The 17,500-nt window shown below is 45.5% G+C and overlaps 2 protein-coding genes across 3 annotated transcripts in view; one reads left to right on the top strand and one right to left on the bottom strand.

Moving 5' to 3' along the window:
* The window catches only part of LOC134100126 (CD166 antigen homolog), a 5,684-nt gene extending 4,458 nt beyond the window's left edge, over positions 1 to 1,226 (top strand). Inside the window, exon 8 of the mRNA XM_062553194.1 lies at positions 91 to 1,226. Coding sequence (XP_062409178.1) covers positions 91 to 160 — 70 coding nt within the window. The 3' untranslated portion in view covers positions 161 to 1,226. The remainder of the gene's footprint in view (positions 1 to 90) is intronic.
* A 1,579-nt stretch (positions 1,227 to 2,805) lies between these two features.
* On the bottom strand, positions 2,806 to 8,480 carry fzd4 (frizzled class receptor 4). 2 transcript variants are annotated; one of them, XM_062552418.1, is made up of 2 exons: positions 8,317 to 8,480; positions 2,806 to 5,761 (listed from the first exon to the last, which is right to left on the bottom strand). In XM_062552418.1, exon 2 carries the CDS (start codon positions 5,732 to 5,734, stop codon positions 4,424 to 4,426), a length of 1,311 nt encoding a protein of 436 aa, XP_062408402.1. In that variant the 5' UTR covers positions 5,735 to 5,761; positions 8,317 to 8,480; the 3' UTR covers positions 2,806 to 4,423. The 2 variants fall into 2 exon arrangements, with proteins under 2 accessions (XP_062408402.1, XP_062408401.1); XM_062552417.1 differs by having other exon boundaries at positions 7,081 to 8,480.
* Between the last annotated feature and the right edge of the window lie 9,020 nt (positions 8,481 to 17,500).

Genomic DNA, 17,500 nt, shown 5'->3' on the forward strand with positions numbered 1-17,500 from the left:
ATGGTTTATCTATCACTTTCATTTATGATGACTGCCCACAGTAATTACTCACACAAACGTCAGGTGATCATGTTTCCCTTTCCTTCTCAGGACCACGCCCAGCTCAGAAGAGGAGATGAGCTCCAGCTCACAAGTGGAAGGTCCGCGAGAGCCAGTTTGATCGGTGGAAAGCAGTGGCACGTCCACTCTGCCCAGTGTTGTCCCTTCGCGTGTTGGACTCAATGGGAAAAGGAAATGCTGACCCCTGGTGGTGGACAGAGATGAAGAAGCTTTGCTTTACTCTCTGGGGGCAGATCTCCCGCGCACACTCCTCACTCCCATATGCAGGCTGTGCTTTGTGCGATGAGAGGGACACATTGCGTGCCTCTCAACCTCTCTCCTCGATGCTCGATGCTCGGTCCTACAGGCTCGTTGCCACTGATCTATAACTAACACTGGATAGACTATCCCATTGTTGCCGGCCCATCATTCTTTATGTAGATCAGTGAGGACGAGGACCGAGGAAGGAAGGGAGGATGTATAAAAGACAAATGAGAGGCACCCATTGACTCTCATGATTGGGATTGCCAGGCAACACGAAGCACCAATCAATGTCGTTCTCAGGCATTCACTCAGCAGGTGTGTAGGTGTCCCATCACCTGTTCCTGATCCAGTCGATGTGATGACGTTAAAGCATATTGGAGACTATTTTAAGTAACTGTATTACGTAAGGCCGTTACACACGAGTCCGTTTTCTTTTCAGACAAAATATCTGAAAAATTCCACACGCTGTTAAACACATGTATTCTAATTAGTCTGTACGCATTGAGGACGAAGTTCGTTGCGATGAAACGTTTTTTTTTTTCAGAACAGTCTCGTTTGATGCAAAATTGAAAATGTGAAAACCAAAATCGGTGTGTATACAGGCCTTTATAAGCTGCATTTTTCTTAGACTTTAGGAACTGTCAGACCTATGTATTTTATTCTATTATTTTGATACATTAAAAAGTAATATATTATGCTTTTCTGCCTGTGATATGGAATGACTCAATGAGTCTTTAAAAAAATAATAATATGTAGAACATTAAATGTACTTTTGTTTTAAAAAAAAAAGAAGTTCTCAGTCGACATGTTGATCCTTCTTAAGGGTCCGATTTTCTTGCTATATTTTTGTATGCATAAAAGTTATTTAATTACATTAACTTATTTTGTGATCGATTTTGTGTGCAATAAATCGATTTGATATACACTTGTGGTCGATGATGGCATGACAGAGGTTGATGCTAGTAGTTTATGTAAAGCAATATGTCGTCACTATTATGTCTACATGTGAAGTGTCTATTTCTCAGATACATTATTATAACACTAAAACACATACTTAACTGCTAAGGAGCTTAGGAGTGTACGGATAAGAGTTCATGGACACAGAAAACTCTATTTGCAGTTGTTAATCACTAGATGGCAGCACTGATCCACTCTGTAGGTCTAAATGTCCAAAATACAGTACATGCTGAAGTCTAAATGCACATTTAGCAGACACTGTTATCCAACTCAACTCACGATATTGAACACAGCAGACATATTTTAATCAGTACGTGTTCTCCTTTGGTAAGACACACATGGTCTTGGTGTTGTTGTGAACTCATGGTGTTATTGTTTGAGCAACAGTTCCATAACATAGGCCTACTTTGCATTTACAGTAAATCACTTCGGATAGATGACAGGGGCCTTTTAAAGCAGCACAATGGAAGAAGTGACATCTATGGCCCTTAAAATTATTATCCAACGGCACTGAGACATTACCCAGTTAGAAGGGTCTTGATCCTACCTGATCAACAACGTTTTAGTGCCATATTAAGTGTTCCAGACACCCATTAGCAATGTCAGAAACCTCATTCTCCTGTTAGTCAGTGTAGTGTAGTGTCAGTGTAGTGTCAGAATGAGCTTGAGCCTGTTGTTTTAAGCTAAAAACGGCACTGGGTTGCTTTAATTAGTTAGTCCTGTTTTATTCTATATGACCTGAAAGGTCACTACAAATGTCAAATCTTTGCAGTGGTGGACAGCAACAACATTTTTAATAACTGTACATAGGTATGAATGTTGAGTACCTATACTTCACTTGAGTATTAAGATTATTGGAACCTTGTGAACTTTTAATCGCTTTGAGGTGATTCTTTAAATGCAATAATACGATCTTCAAGTACATTTTTTCAAAAGTCCAATTTAAACTTGGCTTTGGTAATGATGGTGTCAGTCGAATCTTCATCAGAACATCCTCCATGTACCCTGGGAGAGCCCAGATGAAACCGTTAATAATTGAAATTTGAGAAGTGGTCTGGTGTTAACCAGGCTATCCTCTATCATCATTGTGAAGTTGGAATGAAGTTAGACAATCACCTCAGATTCACCACATACTGTAGGTAGCTCTTTAGCCTACAGTACATCATTAAATAATCTGCTCATATGATAATCGAGTTATGTGGTTTTGCATTTGGTAGTAAAAATGTTTCAGATTTGAAAATACAGAATGAATAATGGTTTGAATTAAATTATTACATCTATTTGAACAGTCGCAAAGTTATGAGAATATAGGTCAAATATTTTTGTTGAATGTAAGGAGTTATAGGTACTCAAATCTTATGAATGACCAAAGGATGTATATCCTATTAATGACTATAACTTAAACTTCACTTGTATTGGAGTAATATTTGATAAGGTATATACACACACACACATACACGCACGCATACACGCACGCATGCACGCATGCACACACACACACACACACACACACACACACAATTAAAAGCAGAAAAACACAAAACCTCAGGTTTAACACCAAAGTTTAATTTCTCATCTTCTGATACAAAAAACATTCTTAAATAAACAAACTTGCTTTTTAGTATTTTGGAGTTTGTACAAAGATAAATTAGCATTTTATAATACATTAATAACAAAAATACCTGTTCCTTTACAAATCCACTGTAAAAAAAAAAGTACTTCATAGTGTCTAGTGTCTCGGGCTTTGCTTCTTCCAACAGCATAGTTGTCCTAGGCACTTTTTGAAATGCAAAAATAAATTTCTTCTACATTCATAACTTCATAGAGGCAGTGGAAGCCACTGTAGATTGTCTAGCCACTTGGAGGTGGGAGGTTGGTCGGCTGAACATACAACAAAATCTGGTTCATCTACTCATGCTAAGCCTAGAGAACGCATTAGCTTCAGTCACACTTGATGGGAATTCACTAAAATTATAAAATTAACTTCTAAAGACCTCCTGTGTTGGCCCACCCTCTCTCTGAGTGTGTGGGTGTATGTCCGTGTTTAGGTTCGCAAATCATGTTTTGTGTGTTTGTGCTGGTCTGTGTTACAGTGGACCGTGTCTGTGGAGATTGATACCACGTCTTTTCTGTAAGACTATCTGAAGACTATAAATTATAAAAATTTACATCGGAGAATACAGAAAAAATAAAAGTCCATCGTTCTTTATGGGGCTAGGGAGGTTATCAAGAGCACAGCCTAAACTGGGAATCTCAGGAAGCAATGAACGTCATCAGGTTGACTCCTGTGACCAAAACAAGAGGTAAAATTGTCCTGTTTGCAGAGTAGTGAAAGGCCTACATTTCCCAGGTGCCTTTGCGTCACAACAATTACCACAGTAATGAAACAAGTAGCACCAGACATTTCTGACTACACCAAAAAGTAATCATGATCAAGGCACTTCTACTGTAATAACCATTTCCATAGAAAATATTTCATAGTGCATTTTTTTTTCTCTCTCGTCTCAGTTAGGCTGCACTGGATTTATTTAGCATAGTCATCTGCAAGTCTTCAGCGCTTTGACCGTCCAGTGTACAAAGAATCTCACAAAAAAACACCTTAATCAACATCACAGAGGCCAGGGGATCACACCCAAAAGGGCACCTGCTCAGTTCCTCTACTGCCGCTTCACCGTCACCCATGCTGAACGGCGACCACAAGGGGGCACTGTTGGCTTTCTGGCTGCAGCCGGCGAGCCTCTCAGCACTCGGCTCGAGTACAGCGCGCGGGAGCTATCTTAGGTATCCCCCTGACTGAGTGATCCCCTGACACCTCCTCAGTCCAGTTCTCTTCACTAGAGAGTCCCAAATATTCTTCCCCAGGGGGGCCTCCCGGGTAAGTTACATCCGTGCGATCCGTAGAGCCGGGCGACTGAGCGGTTAAACCCGGGGAGCGCTCACAGTCCTCCGTCCTGAGTCCAGCTCCAGCATCTCCGCCGCTCGCGACCACTTGATCTCCCACGAGAGCCACGCCACCTGTCCAAGGGTCTCAGTCTAATTTTGGGTTTTGTTCCTCCTCTGGGTCCTTAAGTCTCGGCCCCCCCTCTCTGTCTTCTCGCTCTCAGTTTAATCTCTCTCTCTCTCTCTATTTCTCTCTCTCTCTCTCTCTATCCTCCGTCGCTCCTCACACGACCGTCTCGTTCCCCTTGACCGGCTTGACCCAGCCATTGCCCGCCGCCCGCTTGCCCCGCTTTGTCCTGCTCGAGGTCACCAGGCGGTTGGAGCACTTCTGCCAGGTGTGCAGCGTCTTGGCCGACCAGATCCACATGCCCGAGGTGATGCCCACCAGCAGCGACATGAAGATGCGCAGCATCTCGGCGCCCATGTAGGAGTCGCGCGCCGACTGCTTGAAGTCGGCCCAGTTGGAGATCTCGTAGAAGTAGCAGGCGATGACGCACGACGCCGGCACCGTGTAGAGCACCGAGAAGACGCCGATCTTGACCATGAGCCGCTCCAGCTTGTCCGTCTTGGTGCCGTCCTTCTGGAGGTTGGAGCGGATCTTGAAGAGCGCCACCAGGCCCGCCGCGATGAACAGCGTGCCGATCACCAGGTAGGTGAAGAGCGGCGCCACCACGAAGCCGGTCAGCGCGTCCAGGTGCTGGTTGCCCACGTAGCAGAGGCCCGTCAGGTCGTCGGCGTCCACCAGCCGCATGATGAGGATGACGATGGTCTTGACGGCCGGGATGGCCCACGCGGCGATGTGGAAGTAGGAGCTGTGCATCTCGATGGCCTCGTGGCCCCACTTGAGGCCGGCCGCCAGGAACCAGGTGAGCGTCAGGATGACCCACCAGATGGAGCTGGCCATGCCGAAGAAGTACATGAGGAGGAAGACGATGGCGCAGCCCGTGTTCTTCAGGCCCTCCTGGACCAGGATGGGCACGGCCGCCTCGTCCAGGTCGCAGGAGATGCGCTCGCGGCCCACCGTCAGCCGCACCACGAACGCCACGCTGTAGATGTTGTAGCACATGCTGAGGAAGATGATGGGCCGCTCCGGGTAGGAGAAGCGCGACGAGTCCACCAGGAAGGTGAGCACGGTGAAGGTGGTGGAGACGAAGCAGAGCACGGCCCACGCCGCCATCCACACGTCCGTGAACACCTTGGCCTGCCGCCGGTACAGCCCGGCGTCGTAGCCGCACTGCAGGGCGCAGCTGTGGCTTCGCTTGACCCAGGCGTACTGGTCGGGCGCCGAGCCCAGCGTCTGGCACTCCTCCTCCATGGGCGGGTGGGTGCGGATGGTGTGGTACGGCCCGTCGTCCTCCGCCGGACCCTCCATGCACATGTGGTTCTGGTCGTTCTGCGGCGGGAACAGACTGCAGTTGAGCACCTCGGGCCACACGAAGCCGAACTCCTTCAGCACCGGCAGGCACTTGCGCTTGACGGACAGGCACATGCTGCCGCAGGGACCAATGGGGATGGGGACCTTGTCCGTGCACATGGGGACGTACACCGAGCACAGGAAAAACTGATGAAGAGAGAAAGAAAGAGAGAGAGAGAGAAAAGAGTGTGTGAGAGATTAAATATCATATAATGCAGTACAATCAAATACCATACAAAAGCTAACACCGTAAACTAAAGCCCTGAAGCAACAACAGCACATTTAACTCATGGAGAGCTATGCCATGACCATAGTGCTACTGTGTATGTGGTTTGTTTGGGGAAAGATGCGAACACAATGACCGTTTTTGAATGATGACTGAATTACTTATTCAGGCATGTCCTCGGGTGACATAAAATAGAGGGGAAGTTGCAAAAAAGATTGTAAATGTAAAAGAATAGTGGAATGTCTTTGAGTTACTGCTAGTTTTGACTGCAGTCTCCATACACATTTTGCAACCGTCTACAATAAATGATGCACATTTAACCCTACACAAAGTAAAAAGATGTGATGCACACTGAAAACTGTAAACATTTTGTTTTCAGTGTGCATAAAGAAAAACATCTGTGATGTAGCTACGCGCTCGTCAGTACTTTGAAAATATTGATTAACTTGATATACAAATATCACAAATTCATACTAAGAATAAGAAACAAATAGCACCGTCTTGTCGATAACGTTACACGTAATCAATACATCACAAAGCAGGGCGAAATGTATTGTTGTTATAGAAACTTATGAATGGGCGCTTTGATGAAAAGCAGTCCACATTGGACTCTGTGATGTTTGAAAGCTCTCGATGGGTGGGATCTTTTTTGTTTTCTGCTCGTGGAGGGAAATGTCAGATTTTCGCTGCGGTCACAAATGCGCTTACTCGCAACCACTAAAAGGACATTATAACACAATCTTGGTTGTCGGCAACTCTAAGCTACTACTCAGACACGATGAGGTCTGGGACAAATTTAGCTTTTGCGATGTAGTAATAGTGGTGTTTTAGACGTTCAGATGCTCAACTGATACAAACCATTCCTGTCTATTTAGGCTACCGTGATATTAACAATATGTGGTAAACAGACGTGACCTCTCACTAAATTAACCACACGTTTTTTGTTCTCGGCAGTCGGCACTTACGATAGACTGAGATGGCGCAGAGAGATAGCCAGCATTTAGTTTGACTAACAAATGTTGAGCGTATCCCCTTCACCTATGTTGAGCTTAGCGTACAAATCGCTGACTTGTTCGAAAGTGACCAGTGTACACACGGCACCATCCGCGTAACATGATAATCATAATGTAATATGTGCAGCTGTGTAGGTTAATGTCATGTGGTCGGAGCTCGCAGAGAGCAGCAAACGGGCGGAATCGAGAGTTACAGTAGCCTGGCTGGACAAGCATGTCTTCCTAACCTTTAGTTGACTCGAACACCCGTACTGTATCAGCGGGTTGAAAGTGGTGAGTTGCAGTTCTGCGTCGGACTGGAGCACATTGCCGACCAAATTGGGCATCTTCGTTACATTGTATCCCAAGTCCTGACACATGGAGATCCGGATAGGATCGCAGGTCATTTCTTCTTCATCCCCAAATGTGTGCGCAACTCCCAGCTGGCTAAGAAGCACAGACATGGACAAAAGCACCACAATATCCAAACAAGAAATCCACCGCATGATTGCGTTGGTTTTAAATCCCCTTGTAAGATTTGTCTCTCAGATTCCGACTAAAATCGCTTCGCAGGGCTTTCAAGAAATGTACCCCTGTCCGAGCCGCTGGGGTGGGGAACTGACCACAAAAAGTAAGTTGGCTTGCACGCCCTCTGTCAGTCGTCCCACAATTAAGTGTATAATCAATGTCCTCATTCGATAATGCAGTTAATAAAGTTGAACGAGATGCATAGTCCCTAAAAAATTAGATGTCCCGCTTTGCAAAGCGTAACTAGCAGACCCGTGCGGTTCCTTTGGTGTGTCTTCGTTTTGCTGAGACCTCTGGTCCCGCACTCTCCGGTGACGCTGATCGTTGCGGCTGGGCAGTGGACGCGGTTTCTGGACAGCCTCCGCAGCCTAGTTTGGTAAAGAGGGAGCCGTGTTGGTTTCTCACGTCGCCGATCCACCAATGGGATGCAGCGCGATCGAATAAGGGCGGTACTTTAGTGGCTCAAAACAGATTTAGCTCTCTACTCTAGCGCTGGCCCAGCACCGGTTGCAGACCGGCGCGAGGTCTGTGGCGGCTTGAAAACCAGCACTTATTCGAAATATGGGCATGTTTACCTTTTATTTTTAGTGTCAGAGGAGGGCATTAATCTACTTCTACGACAATTTAATTTGAAGTCATACACCAAGGTTACCAAGAGCATTTAGAGCGGCGCATGGCTGACCATAAGTCCAGTTTAAGACTCTCCGTCCCTTCACATATAACAATTTAAGCGCTTAGCAGACTTTCAAAATCAGACAGTCTGTCTGGGGAAGAACTATTCAGTCGCGTGTTATTAGTAATAATTGGATAATTAGCGTATAAATGCTTGCAACAGCTGTGAGGGAAATAAAATGACGGCTTCCAGCTGGAATGCTGTTGCTGTGTTTATGTTTACATTTCATCCGCTTGACCTCGTGCCCACCCTCCTAGTGATAACTGACCAGGTTTTTACATACCACAGACGGCCCTGTTGGTTAAATCAACGAAACATCGTTACTGGAATGGTGAAACGGTCCGGAAGAGGGCGCGGCCGGGTGGGATTCCTCCAGGCTAAATTCGCGCAACCTTGCCCGTTTTCCCAGCTCAGAGGAAAGGTGAGTCACGCTCTGAAGGTTCACAGGCTGTGAGTTTACGGGAGTGTGACCATCGCTGCCTCTGATTGCTCTCATGCATGAGTGGACAACTGGTCTCTCCTGGTCCCACCCACCTCCAAGTTAGATAAGCCCCCACTATTGGAAAACCCTTACAGACAGTATAGGTATTTGATCAATGACTGTGTGCTATGATGGTCTTAGTTCCATCTTAGTAAGTTGAGGATAAAACAACACAGTTCTCTGTCTCACACACATTCACTTGCTTCCTTTCATCCTTATCTGCAAGTCCGTGGAGGTCAATATGCTCCAATTTTTCCATAAGTCAAGTCAACAAATTCTCTGTCTTTCTGTCTATCTGTCTTTAGAACACACACACAGACACACACACACACACACACACACACACACACACACACACACACACCACACACACACACACACACACACACACACACACCACACACACACACACACACACACACACACACACACACACAAACACACACACACACACACACACACACACACACACACACACACACACAGACACAGACACACACACACACACACTAAACACCTGTTCCAACTTTCTGTGACACTTGCCTCATTTCGAGAACGATTAGTGGCATGATTGATTGATGCATTCCGTTCGCCGTGCGTTCTAGGAGCGATCTCGAGCGCGGACGAACCGTCTCTCCCTCGCTGTCTCAGCAGCTCCTAGCCTGAACTCCCACATATCTGGCAAGCTCGAGATGTTGACCCATGATGAGTCAATAGGCCTTGACAAATAGGTGAGGAGAGTTACTGTGTGTACGCTGACTGCACTGCACTGGAGCAGTCATCCATCTTTAAGAGGGCAAACTAAATTGCCGCTGATAGAGGCCTTGGGTCACTCGCAACATTTTGTCTGGAAAAAGAACAACATTTTTTTTCTAGTGATATTTTGGAGTGGATCAGAAATATCAGCCAGCTAAATGATTAGTGGCTCCAATGACCATGAAGAAGCCGAACGTGTAAAATATTGTAGCATGTCAGTGATTTGTGGAATAAAGGCCTCGCGAGGCCAACAGCATCTGTGCCTTGTGTTATCCAGAAAACATTCTGAACATGAACATTTGGAAAGCCTTCCGTTGTGTCTGCCAGGATCGATGGGCATGCCTTAGAAGAACAAGGTTCATTTCAGACTTTATTTTCATGCATTTCACTCATGTTCTTCAGATTGATAACTTAACATGAACAGCCAGTGTGGGGCCATCTGTTGGTTTTTAAAGTCAAAAGTAAATAAATAAATAACAAGAATAAAAATACATCAGAGAGTGATAGAGAGAGTACAAGAACAAGTGGCTGGCCTCTTTACCAAGGCGCTGTACAAATCTGTGACGTTTAATCGGCACACTGTCTTCGGCGCAACCACAATGGCCAAGGCCAGGCCTGGTGGAGCAATACACTCAATGGGAACTCAAAAGTACATCGCTGTAGAAACCCTGTGAGAGAAGCACTGATTTGGTGGTGAAACACACACGCCTGCAGTGGAGGGGAAAGGGGACTTAGGGAGTCTGTTCTTGTGTTACAGCTGTTCTTTCATGTTCTATTATAATGATACATTTGCATTCAGACAGTTCCGTTTGAGTGATTCTAGGAAAACGGCATACTTAATAGCAATAGTTGACTTGTTTGGTATGAGCCAAAACTGCAACCCAATGTTTGACAGCCTCGTCTATCACAGGATCCATTGGTCATGATATTCCAGACCCAGTTATTGTCAGACCTATTGGCTGGTTTGAGAATTGGGGCCAACCTATCAATCTGCTGAAACATTATTAATCAAGCTTCTTTAATGGTGCTGAGGTTATGATTTTGAGTACTGCGGAGAACAAATACTATGCTACACTCCTGTCTATAGCAGAATGCACAGCAGGGTTAGGGGAACACATCCGTAAAATAACCCACCATGAGGCTTATGTGATTGTCAGAGGTATCATCAATCAGGAAAAAGACCCACAGAAGTCTCCATCAGCTCCTTCCAATATGAATAGGCTCCAAACGGCCGACTGTAGCAAAGATCAGTGCACCCAAAGTTAGGACACGCTAGCGACCACATAGGGAAAACACTGGCTGTTTGGGTGTTTGCTATAGCTGACCACCCTCCTCAATGCCTGCGTAAAACATGCCAGCCAGAACAAAGAGGCTACACAGTTCTCAGCTGGGTAGAGGAGTGGAATGGCGAGTGTCATAAACACAGCCTACAGAATGGCCCGTTAAGTTGCTGGCAACTTGGGCAGGTTTGAAATTGCACTTTCTCCCAGCCATGTTTTCCTATAGTTAAACTGCAGCCAGTTATCCGTGCCAGCAAGTGGCAGCTTTTTGACGTGCCAATGTCACCATTCTCAGCTCAGGGAAACCATATTGAACAAATGAGGTAGGCCTTCAGTCTACTTTCTTGGCCAACTCTTTCCAGTCATTCCGTGTTGTTTAATTGAGTTCACTGGGAATAAGTCAAATAATTCAAAACGATTGTAGTAAGCAGTGTAAGAACTGTTCCAACGGCAAAAGTTGTAGTTATTTCATTTTCACACACAGCAACGTTTCCTGTTGTTTCAAATGCCCTATCATGCACGTGTCAACTGACACCTGTTTAGATACGGAAAGCATAAAGAGGCTAGCATTCAATAATGCGACATGGCAGCATGCCCGGAAGAAGCGGGATGGGTTACACAAATACGGGATTCTTGCCCCAGACCGCAACGGGTTGCCTCTGCGCGTATATATTTATTTTCTTACTGTAAGAGTGGCGTGCGTGGGTGACTGGACGTGATGACAGAGTAGCCTCGCTCATATCACGTTGTACGCGGGGGAGTGCGCGGAATGTTCGACCGGAGCACAAATGGATTGTCAAAGTGGCGAGGCAAAAGTTTACACCCATGGCAATGAAAGTCAGTAGGCTAGGCTGCACGATGGATCTCTTAACGTGACACTTGTAACCGTCTGAGACACTCATTCATTTCACGTGCCTACTTGCTGATTCACACACAAAGTGAGGCATTATTCAATAGGCCTATTATAAATCCATCTCGCAGACTGTAATAACAGCCAGTCAGTCCACACTTAGAGTTGCAAAAGGAAATACATGAAATATACAGGCCCATGAACAAAATTATATAGGCCTAAGCCTATATTTATGTTCCCCCCGTATGCGTAATAGGCATATCACAATGTCACCATTTACTACGTCACTGACCTGCAAACCTCAACCATGCCATAAGTCTATTTCAGAAACACACATTTGGAGAAATCTCATTAATGAGTGACTTTGAACAATAACTAATTACTGCGGTTGCAAATAATTTATTATATCCTGACTGGCTCGCAATTGGCCCGAAACAGATAAGGCTTCTCCTCCATCAAAACATGATGAGCCGCTGGCAACCTTTTGGGCTCATGTGGGCCAAGAACTACAGGGGCGGAACGTTATCTTGCGCCACACGCGGGACTAGAAATTCCATTTGAGAATGCGCTATGCATACAGCCACAGGGCGCGCAGTCACGCGATTAATATTCTGATCTAGGATTTAGATGAGGGGTTTAAGGTGAACCTTTATTTATGCAAAATTGCATGGGGGGCAAATTCCTCAGCGCCGACCGACCATGCGTCTTGAAAACACAGCTCATTTGGGGCGACAGACCATTACCACGCCGCCTTGCTCGTTGTGATATCTTCTCTGTTGAGGAGTAAGTGGCCGTTTGACACCGTGTTTTGGGGTGCCACTGAAACGCGCCAAACCAAGAGAACTGGCTGCATGCATTTCATTTGGTGGCAAGACATTTCATGCGTCTTGTCAAAACAGGTTTTGTATTACATTCTGAAATTGCTTAACCTTCATCACTACAATCGTTTTACTGTCTTAAGGATACCATTACGTGTCCGTAAACTGAATGAACAAACACAATGGTCATAGTGATTCAAATGCTATTTCTGTAACAAAACAGTTGCCTACAATAATAGTAACTAGAAACAATTATGAGAAGCCGTTCATCTTGATAACATGTGTTGTTAAGTGTTAATGGCGAAAATACATTAAAATGCCTTATTGAATCACATTTAGGTTTTTGATAAGACGTTTTAAATAAAGTATGTAGGGCAGTCTCTTCCGGAGTGTTGTTATGTTCTAAGACGCCTGTTATTATAGATATGGACGGGTGTTAACAAGCAGAACATAATTAAATATTTTCTGGCCTTTATCTCGATTGTGATAAGAGGATTTAGCACACATAAGGCTATGAGTGTGAAGAAGGCAGTTTGTGTATTTAACAATATGTGTGTGATCTGGGTTAGAGAGAAATAAAAACTAAGAGAAGGTGTGTGAAAGAGAAGTTGGAGTGAAAGGATTCTTCCTCCGAGCTGCTGTAACTCTGTGTCTGGGGGGGATTTAATGTCTATCCCCTCGGCCTGCCCCTTGACCTTCTCATAGGCTACATGACAGCTGGATCTTGTCCTTTAACTGTACACACCTTTTGGATGCCCTGTAACTAAGTAACCTCATAGTGTTTATGCCTGTACAGAATCAAATAGTTTTTTTTTTTTTAAATCACATTGTGCTTATAGAAGTTGTGTGTTATGTGAAGAAACTTATGTTATGAGAGGAAGATTATGTGTGATTATGTGTGTGTCCATTTATTGGTATGTGTGTGTGTGTGTGTGTGTGTGTGTGTGTGTGTGTGTGTGTGTGCATGTGTGTGCGTGTGCGTGTGTGTGTGTGTGTGTGTATGGGTGTCAGTGAAATAGGAGGGCTATGGGTCTCTGAATCCGTGTAGTGAAGTGTACTGTATACCAAGCAGACTTGGTGTCTGTGTATGTGGGTGGGTAATGCTTAGCTGTACATCTGAGTGGGTATGAGAATGTTGGTAGTGAAAGGTGTGAATGCTATGTGTCTGTGAATGCATACCTCTGTGCGAGTGCGTGAGTGTTTTCATTTGTCATCTGGGCGAAGCGTGCATGTCAGTCATGATGTGTGCGCGAGGCATGTGTTTTGTCTCGGTCTGTGTGTACATTATTTCCGGACCGTCTTTGTGTGCACTTGCTCGTGAGAAGCTGTGAACGGCATGCGTCAGTGGAGGCTAGCTGTGTGTGCAGGAGTGTGTGCGTGACTGTAGCTGTGTGTGCAGGAGTGTGTGCGTGACTGTCGGAGTGGTAAACAGCTCTGGAAAAATTGAGAGACCATTTCACATTTTGTTGATGTCATCCTATGGTTGCTGAGTGACATTCGAATGAGTTGACGGTCATATTCAAAGAGACCACTGCAAGTGCAAGTTTGTTTATGTTTATGCCTACTTGTGTATAGAAGTATGCATGTTACTGTATGCAATCTGTCACTCTGTTAGGGTTGTAAAGGTACACATATTCATACCAAACCATTTAGGTATAGGACATTAGGTTCAATACAGATATGTATGTATTGAATGCAGTCTTTAACAGTAATCAACAGTAGGCTTTTTTTTTTGCGTGTGGACTATGTTTAAAATTCTTTCAAATGTCGAAAAAAACACCTAAAAGTCAGGGTTCCAAAAAAATCTCATGCCATGTGGCAGTTAGAGCCAATCTCAATTATAAAGCATGAAAAGGGTCTATGCAAATGTACATCAGCAGTTAAGGTCCTAATGCTTATTCATTCAGCCATTAACTGCATTTGAGTATACAGTATGTGCTACTTTGGTTTAGCATAAAGCACTTTACAGAACATGCTTCACATCTTCCAACCAAAGGCCACACGGAAGGCCCCTTGGGAGCAATGCTCAGCAATTTGCTCAAGGCCACTTTGGCATGAAGTGGATAGGAGCCAAACCCCATTGAGAAGGCCCTGGAGTCACAGATAGCTGTTGCTCTGGCTGTAATGATAGTATGTGATGTCTACATTCATCTAAAGTCAAGGTGATAGCTTTGCTTTTTCCTGATCGAAGGTCAAAATTGTTAGAGGATAGTCTGCACAGTGAGAAATACGCAGCACTGGATTCATTTATGCCACGATTTTGAAAGAACACCAAATTACCTTCAATGAATACCACATTACAATGAACATTTTGTTTTGGTCTAATCTGAGTTAGACACAAAGTGCTGCACAGCTACAAATACACAGCTCTATTGAATATCCTGCATTGTGCATTGTTGCCTGCTGCGTCAACCTCCATTTCTCTTTGTTACTATTCATATTCACGTTCAGACGTCCTTAGGAGTATAAAGAAAATAGCTGAACTCTACCAATAGAGATGTCTAGCATGTTGGACCCTGGCTCTTCTCATGCAAGGCCCTTCGCTTTCTATTCTCCATTAAAGGTTAGGGTGATGTATTGTTCACTGTGGAGTCCTCAGACGTTTAAATAATCAAAATAATTAGCCTGCCGCTCAGTCCAAACCTTGACCGGACGCCAACTTCTGAGTGCACATTTGGAGAGGGAGCTGTATTGCGGCCTATTAAAATAATAGTGCTCAGTGCATTTTTGGAGTTTATCTGATGACAGACCGTTGAGCGCGGTGATGTGGCGCGAAGGGGGGAAGAGAATGCGTACGGAGATGAGAGCGAAGAGATATAGCCGCGGCGTAGCGGGAAGGACCTACCCGGCGATGGACCGCGCAAACGAGCGAAACGCGGCGATGGCGACGGCGGCGGACGGAGAGAGAAAGACAGGAAGTCGAGCCCGTTGAGTGTTTTATGCATTTCCTGTCTGCCTCTGCCGAGCAAGAAGAGGAATTTTTTCGTCCTTGTGTGGGTGAGGCCGAGGAAGAGGAGAAGGATTTACGGCGGAGGGCTTCCTCCGGTCCCGTCGCCCCGCTAAATCACGGCTGGAGCCGGCGCGGCCTTCCTCCCTCCGCACTCCTCCTCGCAGTGGAAAAACGCGAGGAGTGAACGCTGGACTCAGAGACCGAAAAGAGAAGCTGAGAAGTTTCAAACTGCAGCGCTGCAGGCTTCATTTTTTTTTTTTTTTTTTATTGTTCTGCTATTATTACCGAACTGAACTTACGCTGCGTTGGAGGGACTTTTACCACCCGGCTTTTAATAGATCGTAATGAATGAAGCAAGCTGTGCTAATTAGAACACACATACTCTCTCTCTCTCTCTCTCTCCTCCACTCTCTTCTCTCTCTCTCTCGCTCTCTCCCTCCGCTCCGTCTCCACTCTCTCTTTCGCCAGGGAGGTCTTGGATAGGCCCGGATGCACTGAGGGAGTGTTGGAGTCGTAAAAACGTAGCTCCAGTAGTACGCGCTGCCACCAGTGTTTTCCTACGTCCAAAACCGACTTCCCACCAACCAACCGACACATTTCCTGTTGAGAAATGTGCGGTGGCCCGACTCCCCCTCAGGCAACGACGAAGAGGATGTAACAACTGCTTTATGGGAGGGACCGTTTTCAATGAACTCCTCACCCAGGACACGAGGAAAGGCCCTATAGTGTGTGTGTTGGGGTCTCTCTCTCTCTCTCTCTCTCTCTCTCTCTGTGTGTGTGTGTGTGTGTGTGTGTGTGTGTGCATGTAAGTGTGTGCGTACATGTGGGTTTAGGCTTGAGTATGTGTGTGAACACGTGAGTGTTGTTGCATCAGTGTGTGTGTGCATGTAAGTGTGTGTATGTGTGTGTGTGCGCATGCATGTGCACATAAGTTTGTGTGTCTGTGTGTGTGTGTACATGTGTGAGTGTTGTTGCATCAGTGTATGTGTGTGTGTGTGTGTGTGTGTGTGTACATGTGTGAGTGTTGTTGCATCAGTTTATGTGTGTGTGTGTGTGTGTGTGTGTGTGTGTGAGAGAGTGTGTCCCTGAGTATTGTTGCTGTTGAGGGAAGATGGAGGGATACGGCCGTGTGTTTTTACAGTGTGACAGGGGCGTCTGGGCTCTTTTGGCCTGTTCTCTTGCAACACAATGGCAGGAGGAAGAAACCCTGCGATAGTCTAGCTTGTTGTTTATGTTGGGGGGGGGGGGGGGGGGGGGTGGAGGTGGTGTGTAGGAGGTGGTGTAGAGGTGGGTGGAGGAGTCTGCGATGCTATCAGCAGGAAGGCCCGCCACCAGAAACGGAATGGTAGATTTTCTTCTCCCCCCCCCCCCCCCTCCTTTTTTCCCTTTTCTCCGGTCGGGATGTCGTGGACTTGACTTGCCTCCCGCACGCCCGTAATGAGTGGTGGCCTATGGAGCGTGCTACGCTTTTGTGTTTGGGCTGCTGCTGATCATTTCTCTCCGCTTTGTGTAATGACCTCAGATACCGGTCAGCTGAGAGGCCGTGGCAGCGTGACAAGGACCTCCCAGACGCTCAGCAGAGCTGAGCTGTGCGGACTTCACCCTCAATATTAGAGATGTTTTGCAGAGTAATGCCTCACAGTGGCCCATTCACTCACACGTTCATACACAGCAGAGTGGCTGTGTGCAAGACACCAGCCTGCAAAATCAGGGTCAGTTTGGGGTTCACTTTGGGGTTCACTTTGACAGCGTCAGGAGGAGCCGGTATTAGTCTGGCAGCCATGGGGTCACATCTGGTTTTGTCGGTTCGTTTTTTTTGTTGTTGTTGCTGAATCTTGTAGACTTGGGATAGCTTGTTAAAATTGGGGTGCCCGGTGATATCCCTTGGCAATTTTATATATTAATACTTAAAGCCCTGTAGCAAAATCATGAAAAAATAGTTACTGACATATGTATATATATAGCTGTATATGCAAGATACCAGCCTGCACATCGGCAGCAGTTTGGGGTTCACTTTGACAGCATCAACACATATTTGTGTATTCACAAATGAAATATTATACGTGAATGAGTACAATGGTGAAGCATTAATAAATGATGTATGGGGCAAGCATAATATTGTATGTATATATTCAAAACAATCTAATGCAGTTCCGCTTTTTTACATTGCGGAGTAGTTGTATTTTACCCCTGGACGCGGTACATGTGTATTTGTTTACAAAACTGGCAAAGATCATCTCAGAAGAGCCATGTCTACTGACAATACAATGTTACACGATTTCATGCAAACATCAGGCTCTAGCACAATTGCTGTGAACTTAGCAATTTGTGA

This window comes from Sardina pilchardus, chromosome 13 (genome assembly GCF_963854185.1).
Source record: "Sardina pilchardus chromosome 13, fSarPil1.1, whole genome shotgun sequence".
Classification (NCBI taxonomy): Eukaryota; Metazoa; Chordata; class Actinopteri; order Clupeiformes; family Clupeidae; genus Sardina; species Sardina pilchardus.

What these genes read in the sequence shown, in the direction of transcription:
- fzd4 (XM_062552417.1), bottom strand. Translation starts at nt 7,338, where the DNA reads ATGCGGTGGATTTCTTGTTTGGATATTGTGGTGCTTTTGTCCATGTCT. An exon ending in GGTGTTCGAGTCAACTAAAG is followed by an intron (nt 5,762 to 7,080) that starts GTTAGGAAGACA and finishes TCTCTTCATCAG; the next exon opens with TTTTTCCTGTGCTCGGTGTA.